This window comes from Hippocampus zosterae, chromosome 12, assembly GCF_025434085.1.
Source record: "Hippocampus zosterae strain Florida chromosome 12, ASM2543408v3, whole genome shotgun sequence".
Taxonomy (NCBI): domain Eukaryota; kingdom Metazoa; phylum Chordata; class Actinopteri; order Syngnathiformes; family Syngnathidae; genus Hippocampus; species Hippocampus zosterae.
This window is the reverse complement of record NC_067462.1, coordinates 4,352,096-4,372,996: the sequence shown is the minus strand read 5'-3', so window position 1 is coordinate 4,372,996 and position 20,901 is coordinate 4,352,096. Positions and strand designations below refer to the sequence as shown.

Here is a 20,901-nt window from a genome sequence, read left to right as displayed (position 1 = left end):
TTAGACGAAAAAAACAACCATCTATAGTAAGGCGTTTTTAGCCGAAAAAACGACCATGTATAGTAAGGCGTTTTAGACGAAAAAAACGACCATCTATAGTAAGGCGTTTTTTGACGAGAAAAACGACCATGTATAGTAAGGCGTTTTAGACGAAAAAAAACGATCATGTATATTAAGGCGTTTTTTGACGAGAAAAACGACCATGTATAGTAAGGCGTTTTTAGCCGAAAAAACGACCATGTATAGTAAGGCGTTTTAGACGAAAAAAACGACCATCTATAGTAAGGCGTTTTTTGACGAGAAAAACGACCATGTATAGTAAGGCGTTTTAGACGAAAAAAAACGATCATGTATATTAAGGCGTTTTTTGACGAGAAAAACGACCATGTATAGTAAGGCGTTTTTAGCCGGAAAAAAACGACCATGTATAGTAAGGCGTTTTAGACGAAAAAAAGACCATCTATAGTAAGGCGTTTTTTGACGAGAAAAACGACCATGTATAGTAAGGCGTTTTAGACGAAAAAAAATGACCATGTATAGTAAGACGTTTTTTGACGAGAAAAACGACCATGTATAGTAAGGCGTTTTTAGCCGGAAAAAAAACGACCATGTATAGTAAGGCGTTTTTAGCCGAAAAAAACGACCATGAATAGTAAGGCGTTTTAGCCGGAAAAAAACGACCATGTATAGTAAGGCGTTTTAGACGAAAAAAACGACCATGTATAGTAAGGCGTTTTTAGCCGGAAAAAAACGACCATGTATAGTAAGGCGTTTTTAGACAAAAAAAACGACCATGTATAGTAAGGCGTTTTTAGACAAAAAAAACGACCATGTATAGTAAGGCGTTTTTAGCCGGGAAAAAACGACCATGTATAGCAAGGCGTTTTAGACGAAAAAAACAACCATCTATAGTAAGGCGTTTTTAGCCGAAAAAACGACCATGTATAGTAAGGCGTTTTAGACGAAAAAAACGACCATCTATAGTAAGGCGTTTTTTGACGAGAAAAACGACCATGTATAGTAAGGCGTTTTAGACGAAAAAAAACGATCATGTATATTAAGGCGTTTTTTGACGAGAAAAACGACCATGTATAGTAAGGCGTTTTTAGCCGAAAAAAAACGACCATCTATAGTAAGGTGTTTTTAGCCGGAAAAAAACGACCATGTATAGTAAGGCGTTTTAGACGAAAAAAATGACCATCTATAGTAAGGCGTTTTTAGCCGGAAAAAACGACCATGTATAGTAAGGCGTTTTAGACGAAAAAAAGACCATCTATAGTAAGGCGTTTTTTGACGAGAAAAACGACCATGTATAGTAAGGCGTTTTAGACGAAAAAAACGACCATGTATAGTAAGGCGTTTTTAGCCGAAAAAAAACGACCATGTATAGTAAGGCGTTTTTAGCCGAAAAAAAACGACCATCTATAGTAAGGCGTTTTTAGCCAAAAAAAAAAACGACCATGTATAGTAAGGCGTTTTTAGCCGAAAAAACGACCATGTATAGTAAGCCGTTTTTTGACGAGAAAAACGACCATGTATAGTAAGGCGTTTTAGACGAAAAAAAACGATCATGTATATTAAGGCGTTTTTTGACGAGAAAAACGACCATGTATAGTAAGGCGTTTTTAGCCGAAAAAAACCGACCATCTATAGTAAGGCGTTTTTAGCCGGAAAAAAACGACCATGTATAGTAAGGCGTTTTAGACGAAAAAAACAACCATCTATAGTAAGGCGTTTTTTGACGAGAAAAACGACCATGTATAGTAAGGCGTTTTAGACGAAAAAAAACGATCATGTATATTAAGGCGTTTTTTGACGAGAAAAACGACCATGTATAGTAAGGCGTTTTTAGCCGAAAAAAAACGACCATCTATAGTAAGGTGTTTTAGCCGGAAAAAAACGACCATGTATAGTAAGGCGTTTTAGACGAAAAAAATGACCATCTATAGTAAGGCGTTTTTAGCCGGAAAAAACGACCATGTATAGTAAGGCGTTTTAGACGAAAAAAAGACCATCTATAGTAAGGCGTTTTTTGACGAGAAAAACGACCATGTATAGTAAGGCGTTTTAGACGAAAAAAACGACCATGTATAGTAAGGCGTTTTTAGCCGAAAAAAAACGACCATGTATAGTAAGGCGTTTTTAGCCGAAAAAAAACGACCATCTATAGTAAGGCGTTTTTAGCCAAAAAAAAAAACGACCATGTATAGTAAGGCGTTTTTAGCCGAAAAAAACGACCATGAATAATAAGGCGTTTTAGCCGGAAAAAAACGACCATGTATAGTAAGGCGTTTTTAGACAAAAAAAACGACCATGTATAGTAAGGCGTTTTTAGCCGGAAAAAAACGACCATGTATAGTAAGGCGTTTTAGACGAAAAAAACAACCATCTATAGTAAGGCGTTTTTAGCCGAAAAAACGACCATGTATAGTAAGGCGTTTTAGACGAAAAAAACGACCATCTATAGTAAGGCGTTTTTTGACGAGAAAAACGACCATGTATAGTAAGGCGTTTTAGACGAAAAAAAACGATCATGTATAGTAAGGCGTTTTTTGACGAGAAAAACGACCATGTATAGTAAGGCGTTTTAGACGAAAAAAAGACCATCTATAGTAAGGCGTTTTTTGACGAGAAAAACGACCATGTATAGTAAGGCGTTTTAGACGAAAAAAACGACCATGTATAGTAAGGCGTTTTTAGACAAAAAAAACGACCATGTATAGTAAGGCGTTTTTAGACAAAAAAAACGACCATGTATAGTAAGGCGTTTTTAGCCGGGAAAAAACGACCATGTATAGCAAGGCGTTTTTAGCCGGAAAAAAAACGACCATCTATAGTAAGGCGTTTTTTCCCTACCAAACCCCTCGCCCCTCACCTTTCTCTTCTGGTCTACCTCTCTGAGCACGGCAGCTGAGCCACTGCCAAACCTTGCTTCAGACACCTGAAAAACAGAGAGCAACAGAGAGAGAGAGAGAGAGAGAGAGAGCGCGAGCGTTCGGCCTTCATCGTTCACTTCAAAGAGCCGGCTCTTTTTACCGGCTCGTTCGCGACCGACACATTACTAAATGCTGCCATCTCTCGATTGAACGAAGTACTGGGCAGAATGATGGCAAACGGAAGTTTCACTTTCGCTTGGTTAGAAAAGAAACATTGGGATTGGATCCTGTATCGAGCGAGCAGTTTGAACCATGGATGTGGATGTGGACGACTTAATCCATGAGTATCTCATCGAAAGCTTTCGGCCGAGGCTCCGAACGTACGTCGCAGTGCAACCTGTTCTGGACCTTCTGCATTTCCTCGAACCGGAGTAGAAGGACCGCGTCCGACAAAAGGCCCGGAACGATGGCAACTCGGCGGCGGCGGACGTCCTGGTGGGCGCCGTCCTCCGCAAGCCGCACCCGGCGGTTCCAGGCCTTCGTGGACGCCTTGTCCAACGCCGAATGCCGACAGGCGGCCGACTACTTGCGGCAAAAGTTACCCGACCCCGCGGTGGAAGCTAAAAACGACAACTGCATGCGAATGATTCACATCCTGGTGCCCAGTCTGGTGGGAATGAACACGAAACAGGTGTGCATGCACTGTTTTTCGCGCAAACTTATCACCAAGGACGACCAAGACGAAGTGAGTACACGTTTGGAATATTTTTTTAATGTGTTTTTGGACTGGTATTTGTTCTTTGAGCTGTCAAAATGTACGGCGCGACGTCAAATTCTGTCCCGACCACAATATGGCAGACAAAAACGCTGCTATATAGTCGCTCCAATTAAACTGTCAATACAACTGTAAATACAAATAGGATTAATTGTATACAATTACTATACTCAATACACACAGTGTTATATTATGACACGAATACATACATGCTAATACAAGAACAAGCAATTGAAATTCTATTGTAAAATGATTTGCCTATTTTAAGTCATCACTTCGTTCTAATAGGCCATCTCTCTTGCCGTTCATACTCCAGATTCTTCACTTAGCAGACAATCAAGGACTCAGAGATGCTGCTCGTGAACTTTTGTGAGGTGTCCCCCGGGATGGTATTCTGATTTTGTCCAAATTCTGTTTGACACCGAACACGTGGACTTGTACAAACTGATGGGAGGCTCCTCTGCCTGCGATGCCACAGGTAACCACTAGGCGTGCACACACATCACTCAATACTGTACGATACAGGTGTCAAAACGCTGGTCCTGGGGGGCGGGCGGGGGGCGTTATCCTGCGTGTTTTCCATCTCTTCCTGTTCCCACACGCCTTATTCAAATGATCAGGATCATTAAGCAGGCTCCTGATGAGTTGATCATTTTAATCGGATGCTTTGCCTCAGGGAGGGATCGAAAGCACACAGGAAAGCGGCTCTCGACGACCGGAGGTTTGATACCTATGCTGTGTAGTAAACCTTGGGGATTCGCCCTGCCGCCAACAGAGAAATAATCATGTCTTCTCCTAAAACGTCATAACAGCTAGTATTAACAGTTTAAACCACCATTAACAATGTAAAAAAATCTCAAAACATTTGAATGTCATTTAAATCTGTACGCCTTCAAAAAAAAAAGGATATATTTGAGATGATTTTTTTTTAAAAATGCACTGTAATGTACATGCAGCAAAGAATTTTGTAACCTCCAGTCCAGACTAAACTTAGCTCCTCCCTTTATATCCAAAGATCTTAATGTCTCGGTAGAAATGTATCACTGCAACAGTACTTTTTGGACGCCAATGAGGGCTTTCATGTCAACCGTAACTTTGGCGCTCTCTTGTGGACCACCGGAAAATTACACAGAAAAAAACCCATCTGAATCATTGAATTTGTGAATAGTGAACCACAATTATATGAATGTCTCTTTTCAGAAACGTAACATTTTAATGAGACATTTGTCTTGTCGCCGCCTCCCTTAACATAAGATGAGACTACAGGAAGTGACCTAGTAAAAAAAAGTCCAGAAAGTACTCCATGTCAACTGTTGGATCAGAAGGACAATGAGGATGACATCACAGGTACCGCCTCTTTAAAGAGCTCGTCAGTTGACAAATATGTTCCGAGTCTAAACTGTATATCATTTCCAAATGATGTGGCAAAGCATTTCTGAAACAAGCAGGCTTCTTCACTTGTGTCGCCTACGTTATCTTCTCAGACTTGTGCCGGGGTGAACGCTCACGTGAAGACGCCACACACACGAGTTAAGCGGCGGAGTCAAGCAATTTTACTCATGTTGCACAAACAGATTTTTAATCAGAACGCCATTCCCATTGGAAATAATAAAAATAAAAATGATGAGTCCAAAATAAAAAAATGTGGAAGGCTAAAGTCATTTCCAACTCCATTTACGGCTCACATACCAAGGTTGCTTCTAACGCCACTCGCATGTGATCCCTGAGACAGACGATAACAGCGCAGAGGACAAACCTCTGCGGGAGGTTGAACTCATAACTAGGGGACATGTAGAGCTGATGAGAACAAGTAGCGCAGAGAATGGATGGGGGGGGGGGGGGAAATCACACATGCTTCCTGAGTTGCAAACGAATTAGAAGCGTCTGCCTCAAGTAGATCGCCCTACATGGCGACATTAGCAAAGAGTGATGAAATCATCCACTCGCAAGTTTGCTGGGAAATGGAGGTGTATGATAATCACATGCAGATGTTAAGCTTTGCAGGAAAAAAAATGTGGTGCCTCACATTTCCTGGAACATTTTAGGAACTTGTATTGGCTCACATTTCACTGACTGCGCTACTTATTGTTTGGGATTGTGGAAGCCTTTGAATTTGCGCTGAAGCAACATTTGCTCCACACGTCCACATGCTTTGCTGCACATCAAAGTACGTGTATGTAGAAGAGTGGGATCTTTACTCCCGTAATTTGCCTGTGCACTGACTTAGTACGGTGATTCCAAAGCAAACTGTGGCTGCTTTAGAGCGCCCCGTTGTGGCTCGTGAAAGCGTGCACGTCATGCAGAGAAAGATGAAATAGCGAGGAGGTTGGGAGAAGAAAAAAAAAATGACACGGTCACCGTGTGGAGTCAGGATTTGGGCTTAGTGTGGCCGCTTTAGAGCGCCTCGTTGTCAGTTGCAGCGAGCGCACGTCACTAAAAGAAAGCAGAAGAGTCGGTGTTAAAAAAAAAAAAATACAAGAACAATAGCCTTGTTTTCCTTATTATTCCACTCATGGTGCTTTGCTGACCAAATGATTCAGCCTGTCAGCATTACAGAAAGGTGTGACCCGAGCACAGCTGCCGGAGGCCCAGATAAAGCTGATGTTGTTCTTCGGGACTATCAGATGGACGTGGCTAAACCCGCCTCGGAGGGGAAAAACATCATCATATGCCCCCCCACCGGAAGTGGTAAAACCAGGGTCGCGGGGAAAACAGGCAAAGTGGTCGTCCTGCTGAACACGGTACGAAAATAAAGTTGAGTGAAGCATAGAAGCAGGAGCTATCTCCCATTTGCATCTTTACAACATTCTATCGTTGACCCACTCCCATCACCCCACCCCTCCCTATGCTCCTATCCAAAGAAAACATTCTCGTTTTCATTCAGCGTGAACATGTGGGTCAGTTCACCACAAATTACATGCCGTAAGGTTTCCCTGCACGCTTTTCCTGTCTGGCATGTGTGGGAACGGTTGGACTGTGGAAAAAATGAAGGAACGAAAATCCCAACTAGCTGCCTTTCAGATTAATGGCTTTGTAGCTCTGAAAGCGCCTCAGGAATTGCGTTTGTATGCAATTCCACTTCCTTTCTGCCTAATCAAAAGAAAATGACGGAAAATGGCCCTGCGATATGAACTGCTGAATGTGTTTTTAAACCAGATGCCTCCGATATTAACATTACATTCCGCCAAATACATCCCAGCATCTTCACTTTGGGTTTAAGATCCCCATTGAACGTTAACTTGAAAAAAACATGTTTTTTTAATTAAGAAAAACAAAGAAATCCATGTGAAAATGGCAAGCATTCAGTGAGAAGCTCCATCTTTGGTGTTGGTCCGCAGGTTCCCCCTGGTCGAGCAGCTTTATGTCACTGAGTTCCATCGCTTTCTCAAAATCTCAAAGGCTTTCTTCGCAGCTTGCCTCCGTTGTAGCGCAAGGAATTCCGCAATGTTAAATCGAGCAAAGGATATTACACCTTACTAGCTAGTTTGGGGCAAGCTAAGCTGTGAGCTAAGATACAAGCTATTCTATCCTGATGCTATTAACCAGACAAATTTAGCTAGCTTAGCTTCAATAAAATGGCAAAAGCCGCTGCCTACGTCAAGGCTACTTTAGTTGGGTGACCCCCCCCCCCACACCCCCCAAAAAATTATGAATTAAAAATATATTGTCGTCGTCGTATAAAAAAATCGCAGGCGGGCTATAAATGAACACTGAATTCTAAAACCTTTCACTGATCGTGCTCGTTAGTCTGTTGGCCGAATGCAAAGTCATGGCCGCAACTCAACAGTGTGTACGACGTGGATAACATATTACCGTTGCGGATGTGGTCCTCATTCTCCTTGATTAAATTTAGCTCGTTGCAAGATATCAAATTATTTCAATAGACGGCGACGATTAGGCTTTGTAGATAATTTTTTTTTCTTTCTCTCTCCCGAGGCTAAAGTGGGGCGTGGCGATATATAGGTAGCCCGAGATAACAAAAGAAAAGCATTTATTAAATATTCTATATTCTTGGTTATGTAATAAAATCCTGGAGGGTCTTAACTGGGGCGAAAGAGATTTCTGATGGGGTTAAAGCTCCCCTCTCGCACCGGTGTAGCGCCATCCCTGGAATAACATGTCCCAAGGGTGAACTTTTCAGCTTCATTCTTCTCGTTTTTCCCTCTTTTTTTTTTTTGATTTCTGAATTCCTTTCACACATCCACAAGCAACCGCAGATGTACAATTTTTGCTGCCAAAAACATGTCGCAAGCTCGCGCTACGCGATCTGTTGATGTTCGCGGAGTCACGACGACTCTTTGCCAGCGATGGTCGTATTCATTTTGCGACATATTCTGAATCCGCGTCCTCAAATTTGCAAACCCCACCCACTGAAAGGCTCGCTGGCGGTTCTTTGGAATTCATCGACAATCGAGTTTGTACCACTTTGCCTTTTGTCATTCATCTTGATCAAAGCAAAGCGGGTTCAATAAATAGCACAAAGCTAAATTACATCTGCTGTATTCCGTAAAACATTTTACCTGGAAAATGAAAAGTGCCACATACTGATATGTTTAGTCATAGGAAGCCACCCAGCGGACACGGCGCCTCTCCCATGACGATGCCTGACAGGATCTTGTCAAAGTCTTCCGACTTTTGTTGGCACTCAACAGTCCAAGGTGGCATAGCCACCTAAGTGGAACATATGCTGTTTGTCGAAACGCCTCAAAGCGTTTTGCTTTTCTATTTATTTCTTTATTTTGAATGGTTTCATCCCCCCCCCCCCCCCCCCCCACAACCCCCTCGCCGGTTTCCACTTCCCGTGTCTGTTCAAGCCATCAGTGTGTGGCTGACAAAATTCACATGAGAACATCTATCACCTACGAAACATCACGCCGCCGCTCTTTGCTTCCTCCGGGGGATCCGTTGACATCACATCGCTCGACTTGTTGACATGATTAGATTTTAAATAAGAGTTACGGAGGAGAGTTGCAAGCGCTCGCACCCGCTGTTAAATTAATTCCATAGTACGATTTAACATGATATATCGATATTTTAGGTAACAAATGAACATTTGCAGTCCAAATGTCACAGAATTGTCCCAAAGGTGTATTTTTTTTTTTTTTTTTCAGATTAAAGCAGGCGCGTTGAGTAGACCTCAACCGAGGCCAAAAACCTTCATCCGGTCCGCCCCTCAAAAAGCAGCTAGCATATCATTTTCGGAATGCATTAGTTTCTGTCTTTGTCTTACATTCCCAGATATCGCCCTGATTATAATCGACGAGTGCCATCACACTAAGAAGGGGGAGGTCTACAACCGATTGATGATGCGTTACCTGAAGCAGAAGAACAGGAACAGGATGTTGAAGAAGGAGCAGAAGGAGACCTACCTCAGATCCTGGGGGTGACGGCCTCACTAGGGGTCGGCGACGCCACAGAACTGAAGAAGGCGGAGAAAAACATTTTGCAGGTTAGTACACTCTGCACGGTGATGGAAAATTGATTTTTTTTTTTTTAATCGTTCAACATAATTTCATTGTCGTGGTCTGTCCCATTTTCGGTTGTGAGACTATCATCACATTTTCCTTTTTGCCCCAATCGGTACCCTTTTAATAAAAACACATTGAAACCAAAGTCAATAAATCAATAAATAAATAAAACTAGTGGTGTTGATCTTCACATTTTTTGTGGGATAAGAAAGATTGTTTTCCTTAATTCTCACAAGAAATGCAAAAGCATAACAGCAGCTTGCAGAACTGTTAAGCTCATCCGTGTTCGACTTCAGACGTCCTACTGCGCTCGTCAGTCGAAAAGTCTCCAGCAAGCTGTTTCTAATGTTCCACCGATCACATGTGCAGCCATCGAGTGTTTTCACTGACATACCAGTTCAAACTGAAAACACCTTTTTGGCTTGTGTCGGTGCAAAATAATGCGTCACTTAACATTCATCAAAATTATTTACGAGCTGACACGCCCACTCTTTTTGTAGATTTCTGCTAACTTGGATGCCTCCCAAATCCAGACTGGGGATCTCAAGAATTACAGCAATGAGCCAGAGAGAAAAAAAAATTGTGCTTGTGGAAGACAAAGAAAAGGTCGGGTCCGCCAAAAATCAGCGTTTTTGCGGTATGGTCGCGAGCCTGATGTTTGCGCCATACCGACATCCGTTTTACAGGACCCGTTTGGTGATGTCATCAAGAATATCATGAATGTTATTGACATTTATGCCAACCTGAGCCCCACCTGTGAGCTCGGATCTCAGAACTATGAACAATGGGTGGTCCAATACGAGCAACATGGCTTTCGTCTCTTTTTTTTTTTTTTCTTGCTCACCGTGCCTCCTTTTCAGCCGCCAAAGAGGAAGCTCAGGAAGTACGGATTTGCATGGAGCACCTTCGACGATACAACGACGCCCTGATCGTCAGCAACGCTATTCGCATGAGTGACGCCTTCCATTCCCTGGAAAAAAAAAACACAAGGAAGAGATAAAGAGTAAAAGCAGCCCCGACGAGGAACACGTCATCAACATTACCGATCCTGAGCGAGTCCTCTTCAATTTATTCCAAGGTATCAGAGGAGTGTTGCTGAACGTAGCATAAACCTGAAAGGGCGTGAGCTTCATGTCCACAGTAAATGAGCCTAAACTTCTTCCAGACAACAAGGAGGAACTTGAGAAGCTTTCTCAGAACCCATCTTACGAAAACTCCAAACAAATGTTCTGTACGAGTTCACCACCAGGGAGCACGCCAGGGGAATCGTTTTCACCAAAATGTGACAAAGCGCCATCGCTCTCAGTCACTGGATTCAGGAGAACCCCAAGTTTGTCGACGTTGGCGTCAAAGTGTCGAATGTCATCGGAGGCGGAGACCAGAGTGTTGTCAAACCGATGACGCCTGTGAGAACACAATGACCGCATTGACACCACGTGAGCGCCATGCCTATCCGACTGATTTGTAGCCATTTGCGTTCAGCAGGCTGAGCAGAAGGATGTGCTGAGCAAATTCCGCAGTGGTGCTGTCAACTTGCTGATCGCCACCTCGGTGGCTCAGGAAGGTTTGGACATAACGGCGTGCAACTTTGTCATCTGCTACGGCCTCGTGACCAACGAGATTGCTATGATACAGGTTAATGGTCTTAACACACAGGGGTGGAACGATCTGGAGCTGCTCTAAACCGGATCAAGTTCATTGGCGACTGTCTCAGATCAAATGGCCGTGACCTGTGGGGTTCCCCAGGGCTCAATCCTGAGACCCCTATTGTTTAAATCTCTACATGCTTTCAATCGACCAAACAAATAGCCGTAGCAACAGTAGGCCAAATAAACTTCCAAATTAATGCTCAGAGTACAGGACAAGGTAAATGCTCAGTTTGCCAGGTCAAAGAATGGAGCAGGCCACAATTTGTGTTTCATGCCGACAGATGACGACTATTACCACTCAGGAGCACAACATGTCATCAGTCGCATTCAACTAGACGGTGAGAAAGCTTCAAGGGTTGTTGCTTGTCCACATTCGTATTCCCTTCTGCAGGCTCGAGGCAGAGCTCGAGCTAAGGACAGCTTGGGGGATTTCGGCAAGTTCATTCCCGTTTTCTCGGATAAAATGCTTAGTGGGCGTTTTTTTTTTTGGTAATGTAATAATTATGGATTTTTGAGCTCCCAATCGCCCCCTACTTTTCCATTGTCTCAATTTAGCATTATTTTTACCGCTTTATATTGAAGTTGGTTGCCCAAATAAAGGACATCTGACACTTTTTGCATTCTAAGGGTGGAGCGGTTCACACTTGGACGCGGATGAAACAAACCTCATTGATAAAAATCTGACGTGCTGACACCAATCCCCAAATTTTCCTGGAACGCGCGCGCGAGACTCGGCACGGATCGAAACATAGACGACGATCCTTAGAAAAAGAAAAAGTCCACATCCGTGCGCGCGCAAGCGCGTGGAGTTGGTCCTTGTATTTGCAAACGCAGCGTTGCAGAAAGGCACGCGTCTGGTTCAGGGCTCTCCTCAGGAATGCGACGGGAAGGGAGAAGTCTGCTTCAACAACACGCACGCGGGACGGAGCTTACTTTTCTTCTTGTTTGGAGCGAGGGGGACTCGCGTCGTGCATTTGCTCAACGTGCAAAAAAAAAGAATCAATGAAACATTGGGAGCGAGAGTGTCAACTCGTCGGTCAAGTTTAGAGCACGGAGGAGCTTTGAAGAGGCGCACGTCGACTTCTTCAGCTTCATGGTCAGTACGAGCGCATCACTTGGGAAAATTTGATGGACTTCTTTTAAATGGGGCGGTAGAAAAAAAAAGAGCACTTATGGTGTGACCCTCCGCAGGGCTGCATAAGCCAAGTGGTGTGGGCGCTGCTGGGGGCGGCTGCCTTCATCACGGTAGTAACCGTGACGGCGGTTTTTTTGAGTAGTAAGTACTTTTGGAATTCATTGTTCATGTTGAATGCAATTGATTGCTTTGTTTTTGTTTTTGTTATTTGCTGCACCAATCCACATACGCGGCCATATTGACGTTCCCTTAAAAGGGCAAGAGACCCGGGGTGCTTGCTTCAAGTCCAGCAAGAAGTACAGAATATTAAAAAAAATTAAAGGCACACTTCTTTTTTTTTCTCCTATGCAAAAAAAAATATATTACAAGAGATGTTGCACCTGAGTCTGAATCACTTGATATGTGCCGATAAATGGTTGTTTTGAAAGAAAAAGTTGGACAGCCCCGAGTTTAAGGGATGAATTTGCATCCCAACAGCAGCGCTATGTGACGTCAACTATGCACCCCCGCCCGACCCCTCCTCCTAACCCACCTAATTTTTGTTCAGAATCAGAAGCTCCGAAAAATCCTTACACCTTTGAAGACTATTTCAATAACACAATTCGGTGGAGATCCTACAATCTGTACTGGATAACAGGTATGGAGAACATTTGCAAGTCGGCCGCTATCCCCGCCTGGTGTGTCAGAACAGAACATTCCAGAATAAGTGTTATTCTCGCACCTGCAGACACCGACTATCTACACAAAGCCAGAGATGGCAACGTCTACCGCTACAATGTGGAAAACAACACAGAGTCACCATTCTTGAGCAATTCAACCTTTGTATTATAATCATTTCAACTAACACGTTTGATAGCCAACGCTACTAGAATAGGATGGCTTTTTTCACGGTGTCTGTTTATCGTAGGAAGAAGTGGGCGCCACAGACTACCTGTTGTCGGGGGATCACAAATATGTCGCGCTAGAAAGCAATTTCACAAAGGTGAGCGATCTCGCATGGGACGAATGCAAAAAGGGGAGGAGGGCAAACTACCACTTTTCATCAGTGCGACTCGGGTGAGGCACGTGGGACCACACGCACAACAATTCTATTTTAAATGTGGATAATATATACTCGGAAAAGAAAAAATATGTAAGTGAACAAACATTTTTAAGGCAACCAACTCGGATAAAATTTTAAGTTGGGCCATTGAGCAGAAATATTTTACGTTTTGCTATTGTGAAAATTGACTTTGCCACATTAATAATAATAATAATAACGGTCATGTTTTTTTTGGGGGGGGGGGTGCATGTGTGTGTGTGTGTTTGCCATCCACCAGCAATGGAGACACTCCTACACAGCCGCCTACTCATTCTATAGCTTGAAGAGTTGGTAAGTAGCCTTCTTTTATTGTGTAAGGAAAAGAAATGCTGTTATTGTTCTGTAATAATAACGAAGCATAACGTACGGTATACAAAAGTTTGGGATATTGGAATTCCGGGTGCAATCGGCATGAACCAAAAATGGACAAGTAGGGCGGCATGATTTTTTTGGGGGGGGGGGGGGAATAGATTTTTAACTACAATATTTAACATTTAACGAAAGGAATGACTTTTTTTCTCCTGAAAGAAAAGTCATTTTTGTTACGTGGAAAAATAAGAAAGCTTTATGTATTTAAGTTATTTACACTTGTTTAAAAAAAAAACAGTAAGATCAACTCGAAATTCACTCCCAAAAATCTCCCGTGATTTTACTCGGCTTGATGTTTTCTCACTGCAGGGCGTTTGTCGAAAATGTGGGTCTTCCGCCCGTGGTGCAGTACCTCAGCTGGGCGCCAGAGGGAAACAAAATGGCGAGATGGCGCCGCGACATCCCAACTTTCCACGCTTGCGTTTCACACAAACAAGCTAACAGCGCCGTGTCACGCAGGCCTACGTTGCCGACTACAACGTCTACGTCAAAGCTAACATCACTGCGGAAGCTGTACAAGTCACCAGCAACGGGAAAAAAAATGAGATCCTCAATGGAGTGCCTGACTGGGTGTATGAGGGTGAGGAACATTCAGCAGTTTAGCCTTCGTGTTGGTGTGTACGTGTGTGTTGGAAGTTGTGCAATATTTGACCACATAGTTCCAAAAATGTTGAAAAAGAAACTCTGTGCACAGCATTTAAAATATGACATTGTGAGTACTCTTATAAATCATCTCTCTCGCTTTCACATTCCTTGGCACAACTATTCGACAAGGTGGCAGTAAAGCAGTACTTTTGTCTCCATGGGGCGTCTCATCTCAGTTCAACATTGCATTGTATTCTACTTTTGTCTCCATGAAGTTCCTTTACTCTCTCCTTGGCACCACCAACATTCCGCAAAATGGTCCCAAAGCACCACTTTTATGCTCAGGAAGCTCCTCAACTTAAACATAATTCCTTGGCACCAATATTCCAGAAGGTGGCAGCAAAGCACTACTTTTGCCTCCGTGCGGCTCATAAATACGCTTCAAAAATTACTGCTTAACACCAACATTCCACAAGATGGCACTGAAGCACTACTTTTGTCACTACAAAGCTCCTCAACTCACTTCCACCTATTTGCTTGGCAGCAAGATAATAATAATAATACATTTATTTATAAGCGCCTTTCAAAACACTCAAGGACACTTTACAAGCAGGAACAAGATGCCAAAAGATGACACCAAAGCACTACTTTTATATTACCGGCAGTTATATCGTCGCTGTTCTGTGAAAAACACATATGCCCATTTTTATTTCTTATATATATCTTATATATTATATAAGATATATATATATATTTTTTTAACATTATGATCATTTACATTCCGCAAGATTAATAAGATTAATATACATTTTTTGTAATGACAAAAATGGACAGGTGTTTTTCAGAGGACAGCGATGATATGTTTATATCATCATAAGTGGTCAGTTTTGATTGAACTTGGGGAAAACGAACAATTTTAAATATACTTTTTTGACAGCGCTTGTTAATATTTGCCATGTGCTGAAACAAAATGCTAGACCATACTAAAAGTGTTATTTCCCTGAATTTGTGGTTCATTCTTTTTTCTGTCTGTGTAACTCTAGAGGAGGTGTTTGCATCAAACGGAGCCTTGTGGTGGTCGACAACTGGACGATACTTGGCCTACGCCGAGTTTAATGACACCCAAGTGAAAAAAGTGGAGTTTTCCTTCTACGGACTGACGCAGTACCCTGAAACTATGGCTATTGCATACCCAAAGGTGGGATTGAAAGCATTCCAATCAATGACTGCATTTCGAGGTCGAACTGGCACTCGCCGAAGAAATCGCACGTGGACTGATTCCTGCGAATCAAACCCCCACGCCATGTACAGTATGTCAAGAATGTTCTAATCGTGACTTTCTTGCAGGCGGGCTCAAATCTGACGACGGTCAAACTGTTCGTGGTTGATACGAATAACTTGTCCATCCCCGCCAAACTGATCCTACCCCCTGCCTCCATCCGATCTAGGTCTGTATTTTCCAACCTGACAAAGCGGCAGCTAGCTCGGCGTGTTTAATTTCCTGTCACTTTGTGTTTAGGGATCACATTTTGAATTCGGTCACCTGGGTCACCGACCAGCGTGTCGCGGCGCAGTGGGTCACCAGAAAGCAGAATTACGTGCTCGTGCAGATTTACGACTTGATTGGAGGGAAATGGAAAGAAAACGAGGAGGTCGTTTTGCTTTCCATTCATAGATGACGTGATTTGAACGTGATTACGTGCTGATTTAAAAACAGCCTTTTTGTCTCCGTTTTGTATAGAAATTCGAGCAAATGAGCCCAACAGGCTGGGTTGGCCATGTAAGTTTCGCAGTCCCATCCCACTTCATCTAGACGCCGCATTTCACCTCAGCCGCAACAGAAAGGAAATATTGTGTTTTTTCTACTAGAAGCATGAAGTAAAAACAATGTTTTTTTTCCAACTTCCAGTATGGGCCTTTACCTCTTTTCTTTGCTGAAGATAAAATCAGTTTCTACAAAGTGCAAAGTGACAACAGTGGCTACAAACATATTCATCGCATCCAAAAGGTAAGCAGCATTAGGTTTTTATCTCATCCTTGGATATTGAGAGTTGCACTCTGTAACATGTCCTCGCAAAAAATAAAAATAAAAAATTGTGGGGAATCAAAGTAAAATAGCACTTAATAGATTGTCAGGAAAAGCTGAGCAGAACAGCTGAAATTTATGGTGATCAAAATGCACCTTAAATATTGGCATGCGAGTGCTGAGTCATATTTAACCTGAGTTTAAAATCACGGTTATAGTTTTGAATTTTTCATTATAGTTTGTTTTTATTTAATTTTGACGATTTAATTTAGTCAACTCGTTGTCATTAGAAAAAGCTTCTTTTCATTTTTTCCAAAAATGCTTTGTTTCAGTTGACTTTTTATTAGTTGTATCTATTTATTGATGTATTTATTTATCTTAATTTATGCAGAGTATCGCTTGAGTGAAAGAGAAGCTCGTTCAACTACGATTCTCAAATTATAGGTTTACTTTTAAAAAACATTGCAGCTCTGCTTACCTCTAGGCTTAGGACACTTTTGCATAAAATGTCCAGAAGAGAAAATTAAAATGAAAATTAAATTGCAGCACATATTTTTGTATGTTAGCTAGGAGTCTACAATGTGTTTTTTTTTTTTTTTTTTTTTTAAGATAAGATGTTGGGCAGGAATCTTCTGAATAAATTTGTCATGTCCATTCACAGAATAACTTTTTTTGTTTTGGTTGAAAATTATCTGAAATTCATGGAACGACTGACTTATTTTGACTGACTTGAGGCATCTTTTGAAGGGCAAGGCGACTCCGATTACCTCGGGCAAGTGGGAAGTCATTTACATCACCAAGCTGACGAAAGATGCCATGTGAGTGAAAATCACGTTCGGTTCACATGTGGAAGCTTTGTTTGAAAAAAAAAATACAATAAAATGTGGTCCGACTAACCTTCGATTCCCACAGATATTTTGTCGGTTATGAAGATGGGGGGAAGCCTGCGAAGAGACACGTTTACAAGTAAGCTATTCTTTCTTGCGGCCAGATCGGACGTTCCTCGTGTCATGATTCGTGTTTATTATGATGTTCAGAAAATACCCCAGTTTTCATGCAGGTCATATCATTTTCTTTTGTTGTATTTATGCGTCACACTTTCAAGGCCTGTCCCTGAAAATATTGTAAAAGCTGCGTAAAACACTGAACAGCATTGAACACATGAGCCCGTCAACGAAGAATTGACGCGAGTTCCATCGCGCACCCCGAGTACTTGCGTGTTCCCTTGCGCATCAGGGTGGCGATCGGAGTCTTACCTTCTCCTCGCGTGTGCCTCACCTGCAACGACGACAAGGACAGGTGTCAGTACAACTTGGCTTACTTCAGCACTGACGCCTCGTATTACCGCATGGAATGTTACGGTCAGTTGCGCGCATTTGCCGCCTACGATCAACCTGTGCTCAAATGCGCTGGTGTGTGTCAACTATCGTGTCCATTTATGACACTTTTTTTCGCCGTGTTTGTGTGGACCAGGGCCGGGTTTGCCTCGCTTCACGCTCATGGATAATCGAGGCTCAGGTGCAAATGCCTGTAGGTATACACACGCACACACACACAGTCTAGCAGCCACAAGTTCATTGTCAGATCGGCCATTACAAATGGGCTGATTCACTTTCCGTCCACACTTTTTCGTTCAACGTGACAAATTTGTTCATGTTTCATGAAACACAAAAGCGGAAACGGATATGAATATGTAATATCCAATTCATCCGGGCGGCCCGGTAGTCCAGTGGTTAGCACGTCGGCTTCACAGTGCAGAGGTACCGGGTTCGATTCCAGCTCCGGCCTCCCTGTGTGGAGTTTGCATGTTCTCCCCGGGCCTGCGTGGGTTTTCTCCGGGTGCTCCGGTTTCCTCCCACATTCCAAAAACATGCATGGCAGGCTGATTGGAAGGCTCTAAATTGTCCCTTGGTGTGAATGTGAGTGCATATGGTTGTTCGTTTCTGTGTGCCCTGCGATTGGCTGGCAACCGATTCAGGGTGTCCCCCGCCTACTGCCCGAAGACGGCTGGGATAGGCTCCAGCACCCCCCCGCGACCCTAGTGAGGATCAAGCGGCTCGGAAGATGAATGAATGAATGAATATCCAATTCATGTCGGATTGAACTGAATGTCAATCCCCAAACCATTTTTTGTAGTGCTCGCCACTCTTGAAGAAAACAAAGAAATTGAGAACATCCTCCAGCAGTTCCAAATGCCAACGATGAAGTACGGCACCTTCAACATTGCAGGATTTGGTAAGACAACCCCCCGCTGAGCGATCCGCTCGAGGTCATGGAAAGATGGAACATTTCTCAATGATGTTTCAACAGATCTCTCGTATGAGATGATGTTACCGCCAAATTTTCAGTCCTCCAGACGCTACCCTCTGCTTCTCGACGTGTAAGTGAACGAAAGAGGTGCACAATTCGGTGTAGAAATTCATTTTGGACTAATGCCGCCGAGCCGTCCCTGGCGCAGGTACGGTGGCCCCTGTAGTCAAAGAGTGGATTATCGTTTCAAGCTGAACTGGAGCACCTTCCTGGCCAGCACCTACGGGATCATCGTCGCCAGATTTGACGGAAGAGGAAGCGGTTACCAAGGCGACAAGATCATGCACGCCATCTACCGGCGTCTCGGAACGATTGAGGTGGAGGATCAGATGGAGGCGGTCAGGTAAAGAAGTACGTCGTGACTCCGGAACTAAACCTAAATGTCCTACTCATCGCTGCGATCCGTTTTTAGGAACTTTGCCGAGATGCGTTTTGTTGACAAAGACCGGATAGCTATTTGGGGCTGGGTAAGTTCGACATTGGATTTGATCTCTCATTTTGTTTCATTTATTTTTGGGGGACCATTTTTCCGTCGTTGATTTTCAGTCCTACGGCGGTTACGTTACCTCGATGGCGCTGGGCGCTGGAAGCGGCCTTTTCAAGTGTGGGATTGCGGTTGCTCCAGTCGCCAGTTGGCAAATGTATGGTGGGTATGCCGAAATACTCTGCATTTTACGGTCTATGGAGATGTAATGTGTGTCTTTGTAAAGATACACAGACACATATACACATATATACCGGATTTTCCGCACTAAAAGGTACACTGGATTATCAGGCACACCGTCAACGAAAGGCCTATTTTGTCTTTTTTTTTTCATACATTGGGCGCACCGAATTATAAGACGCAATCTACAATGCCGCCATTAGTTGGAGCTATGCTCAAGGAAACACCAACAGAACGATCAGATTTCAGTAAAACATATTGAATAAAGCTCTACATATGGTGACACTGTTAAATGTCAAAATTCCCATTCCAGAACTGCAAAATATTTCCACTTATCACAACATTTAAATATTCACACACACACACACACACACACACGAACTACTGCACAATTCACAGCAAATTAGCTGAGTTTCCACACCAGATGCTTTTTTTTCCCCCTCCCATAAAAAAAACTTGTGAATCCTGCCAGTGGAGCTGAACTGCGGTGGGACATCTGCCGATTGGTACGGGGTGCCAGCTTATGTCTGCCATTTTGCTTGGCACAACCTTGAGTTTCCATTTTGAGGAGGTGGAAACACCTGTTTGGGTTTTGAGTAGTAGAGGATTCATCTCCAATTGTTTGGAGTTCAGCTTTTGAATCGATGACTTCAATGGTATCTTCATGGAACATTTTGGGAACTGGGGTTTTATCCGTTAAGACAAGCAGCTAAACTATTGCGTTTAATTCTATGCCAATTTGCATATGTTCTGTCAGCATGTCAATTTGTCTTGAAAAGTTCGGAATTAACAAAGACCATTTGGCCCGCAGATGCCGTCTACACTGAACGCTACATGGGAACACCTCAAGACAATAAAATGGGTTATGAGGTAAGCGGTTGTAACATTTCAGGTGTGTATCGTACCGCGGGTGGCAGGCCTGACGACTTATTGCTTTACGGTCTTACTTGCTCTGATCAACCAATCACAGGATGGAACAATTCTAGAGAAGTTGTGGTCCAGCTAAGTGGCGAATGTGAGGCACTTTTGAAGTCTGATTCAGTTAAAAAAACATTTCAAAAGTTGCGCTGCTAATATCGAAGTTAGATCGCCCAGCGCGACCGATTCAGAAGCCGATGAGCAGATTAGAGTGACATGGCAACACACTCTGCGGCAACGAGAGAGCTGAAGAAAAGACAAATTCATATTGACCGCTTTCAACTGGCCTTTAATATTTCTTTCCTTGAGCAGAATTCGTCAGTTTTAGCCCGAGCAGGGAAGTTCAAGGGTACGCAGTTTTTGCTTATCCACGGCACGGCAGACGGTGAGTCCATCTGATCTTGTTTTCACGTTGGCCCGGCGCAACGCTCTCTCTTTGTGCAAATGGACTCGTCGTGTCTGACGGCACGGAAAATGGAACGAGCAAATAACATCAGGACGCCGTGTGTTTCCCGTAGACAATGTCCACTTCCAGCAGGCAGCGAAGCTCAACACGGCTCTGGTGGACGAGCAGGTTGACTTCGAGGCTATGGTAAATATTGGCTCGTTGGGAAGCGGTGAAATAATATTGACCCCGACGGTGTTTGATTTCATGAATGAATGGGAATGGATGGAAAGTGGGGAAACGGCTTTTTCTGCTGGCTGCAAACGATTTTGCATTTTGCATTTCTCTCTCGTTTTTTTTTTTTTGTTCTTTCAGTGGTACACAGACAAGGACCATTCCCTCAAAGGGGCCATCCGGCACGTGTACGCCCTCATGAGTAACTTCCTCAAGAAATGTCTTGTTAATGACAAATGAATGTGAGCAAAACGCATTTATTTTGAAACACTATTGTGTTTAGTGGACTTCTGTACATTTTACAGACTTTTTTGGGGGGTGATGAAAATCAGCATTCATGTTTTACAGCGGCTTTTTTTTTTTTTAAATAAATGAAATGTAGGACCACTCAAAGTGACTGTACGAGTTATTTGTGAAAATGATTGT

The 20,901-nt window shown here is 43.1% G+C and overlaps 2 protein-coding genes across 2 annotated transcripts; both read left to right on the top strand.

Moving 5' to 3' along the window:
- Positions 1 to 3,015: 3,015 nt before the first annotated feature.
- ifih1 (interferon induced with helicase C domain 1) lies at positions 3,016 to 11,460 on the top strand. The gene is given in 18 exon segments (XM_052081885.1): positions 3,016 to 3,403; positions 3,405 to 3,621; positions 3,968 to 4,016; positions 4,019 to 4,129; positions 4,906 to 4,998; positions 6,208 to 6,392; positions 8,703 to 9,012; positions 9,015 to 9,100; positions 9,620 to 9,688; positions 9,690 to 9,725; positions 9,806 to 9,929; positions 9,980 to 10,092; positions 10,095 to 10,197; positions 10,285 to 10,332; positions 10,335 to 10,525; positions 10,605 to 10,754; positions 11,160 to 11,238; positions 11,396 to 11,460. Coding segments are annotated over 18 exon segments (2,244 nt in total). The 5' UTR covers positions 3,016 to 3,188.
- On the top strand, positions 11,198 to 20,868 carry fap (fibroblast activation protein, alpha). Its single transcript, XM_052083158.1, has 26 exons — positions 11,198 to 11,864; positions 11,960 to 12,044; positions 12,451 to 12,540; positions 12,631 to 12,725; positions 12,811 to 12,885; positions 13,223 to 13,275; positions 13,663 to 13,735; positions 13,813 to 13,933; positions 14,982 to 15,136; positions 15,286 to 15,386; positions 15,458 to 15,590; positions 15,680 to 15,718; positions 15,848 to 15,946; positions 16,712 to 16,782; positions 16,877 to 16,930; positions 17,201 to 17,325; positions 17,438 to 17,494; positions 18,101 to 18,199; positions 18,275 to 18,344; positions 18,423 to 18,617; positions 18,687 to 18,741; positions 18,821 to 18,920; positions 19,750 to 19,808; positions 20,169 to 20,241; positions 20,375 to 20,448; positions 20,617 to 20,868. The coding sequence occupies exons 1-26, from the start codon at positions 11,862 to 11,864 to the stop codon at positions 20,713 to 20,715; spliced, it is 2,253 nt and encodes a 750-aa protein (XP_051939118.1). The 5' UTR covers positions 11,198 to 11,861; the 3' UTR covers positions 20,716 to 20,868.
- Positions 20,869 to 20,901: the final 33 nt, after the last annotated feature.

Excerpts from the sequence above, each read along its gene's own strand:
- fap (XM_052083158.1), top strand. Across the intron at positions 13,934-14,981 it reads GCCTGACTGGGTGTATGAGG|AGGAGGTGTTTGCATCAAAC; the intron begins GTGAGGAACATT and ends GTGTAACTCTAG. Across the intron at positions 19,809-20,168 it reads ACAATAAAATGGGTTATGAG|AATTCGTCAGTTTTAGCCCG; the intron begins GTAAGCGGTTGT and ends TTCCTTGAGCAG.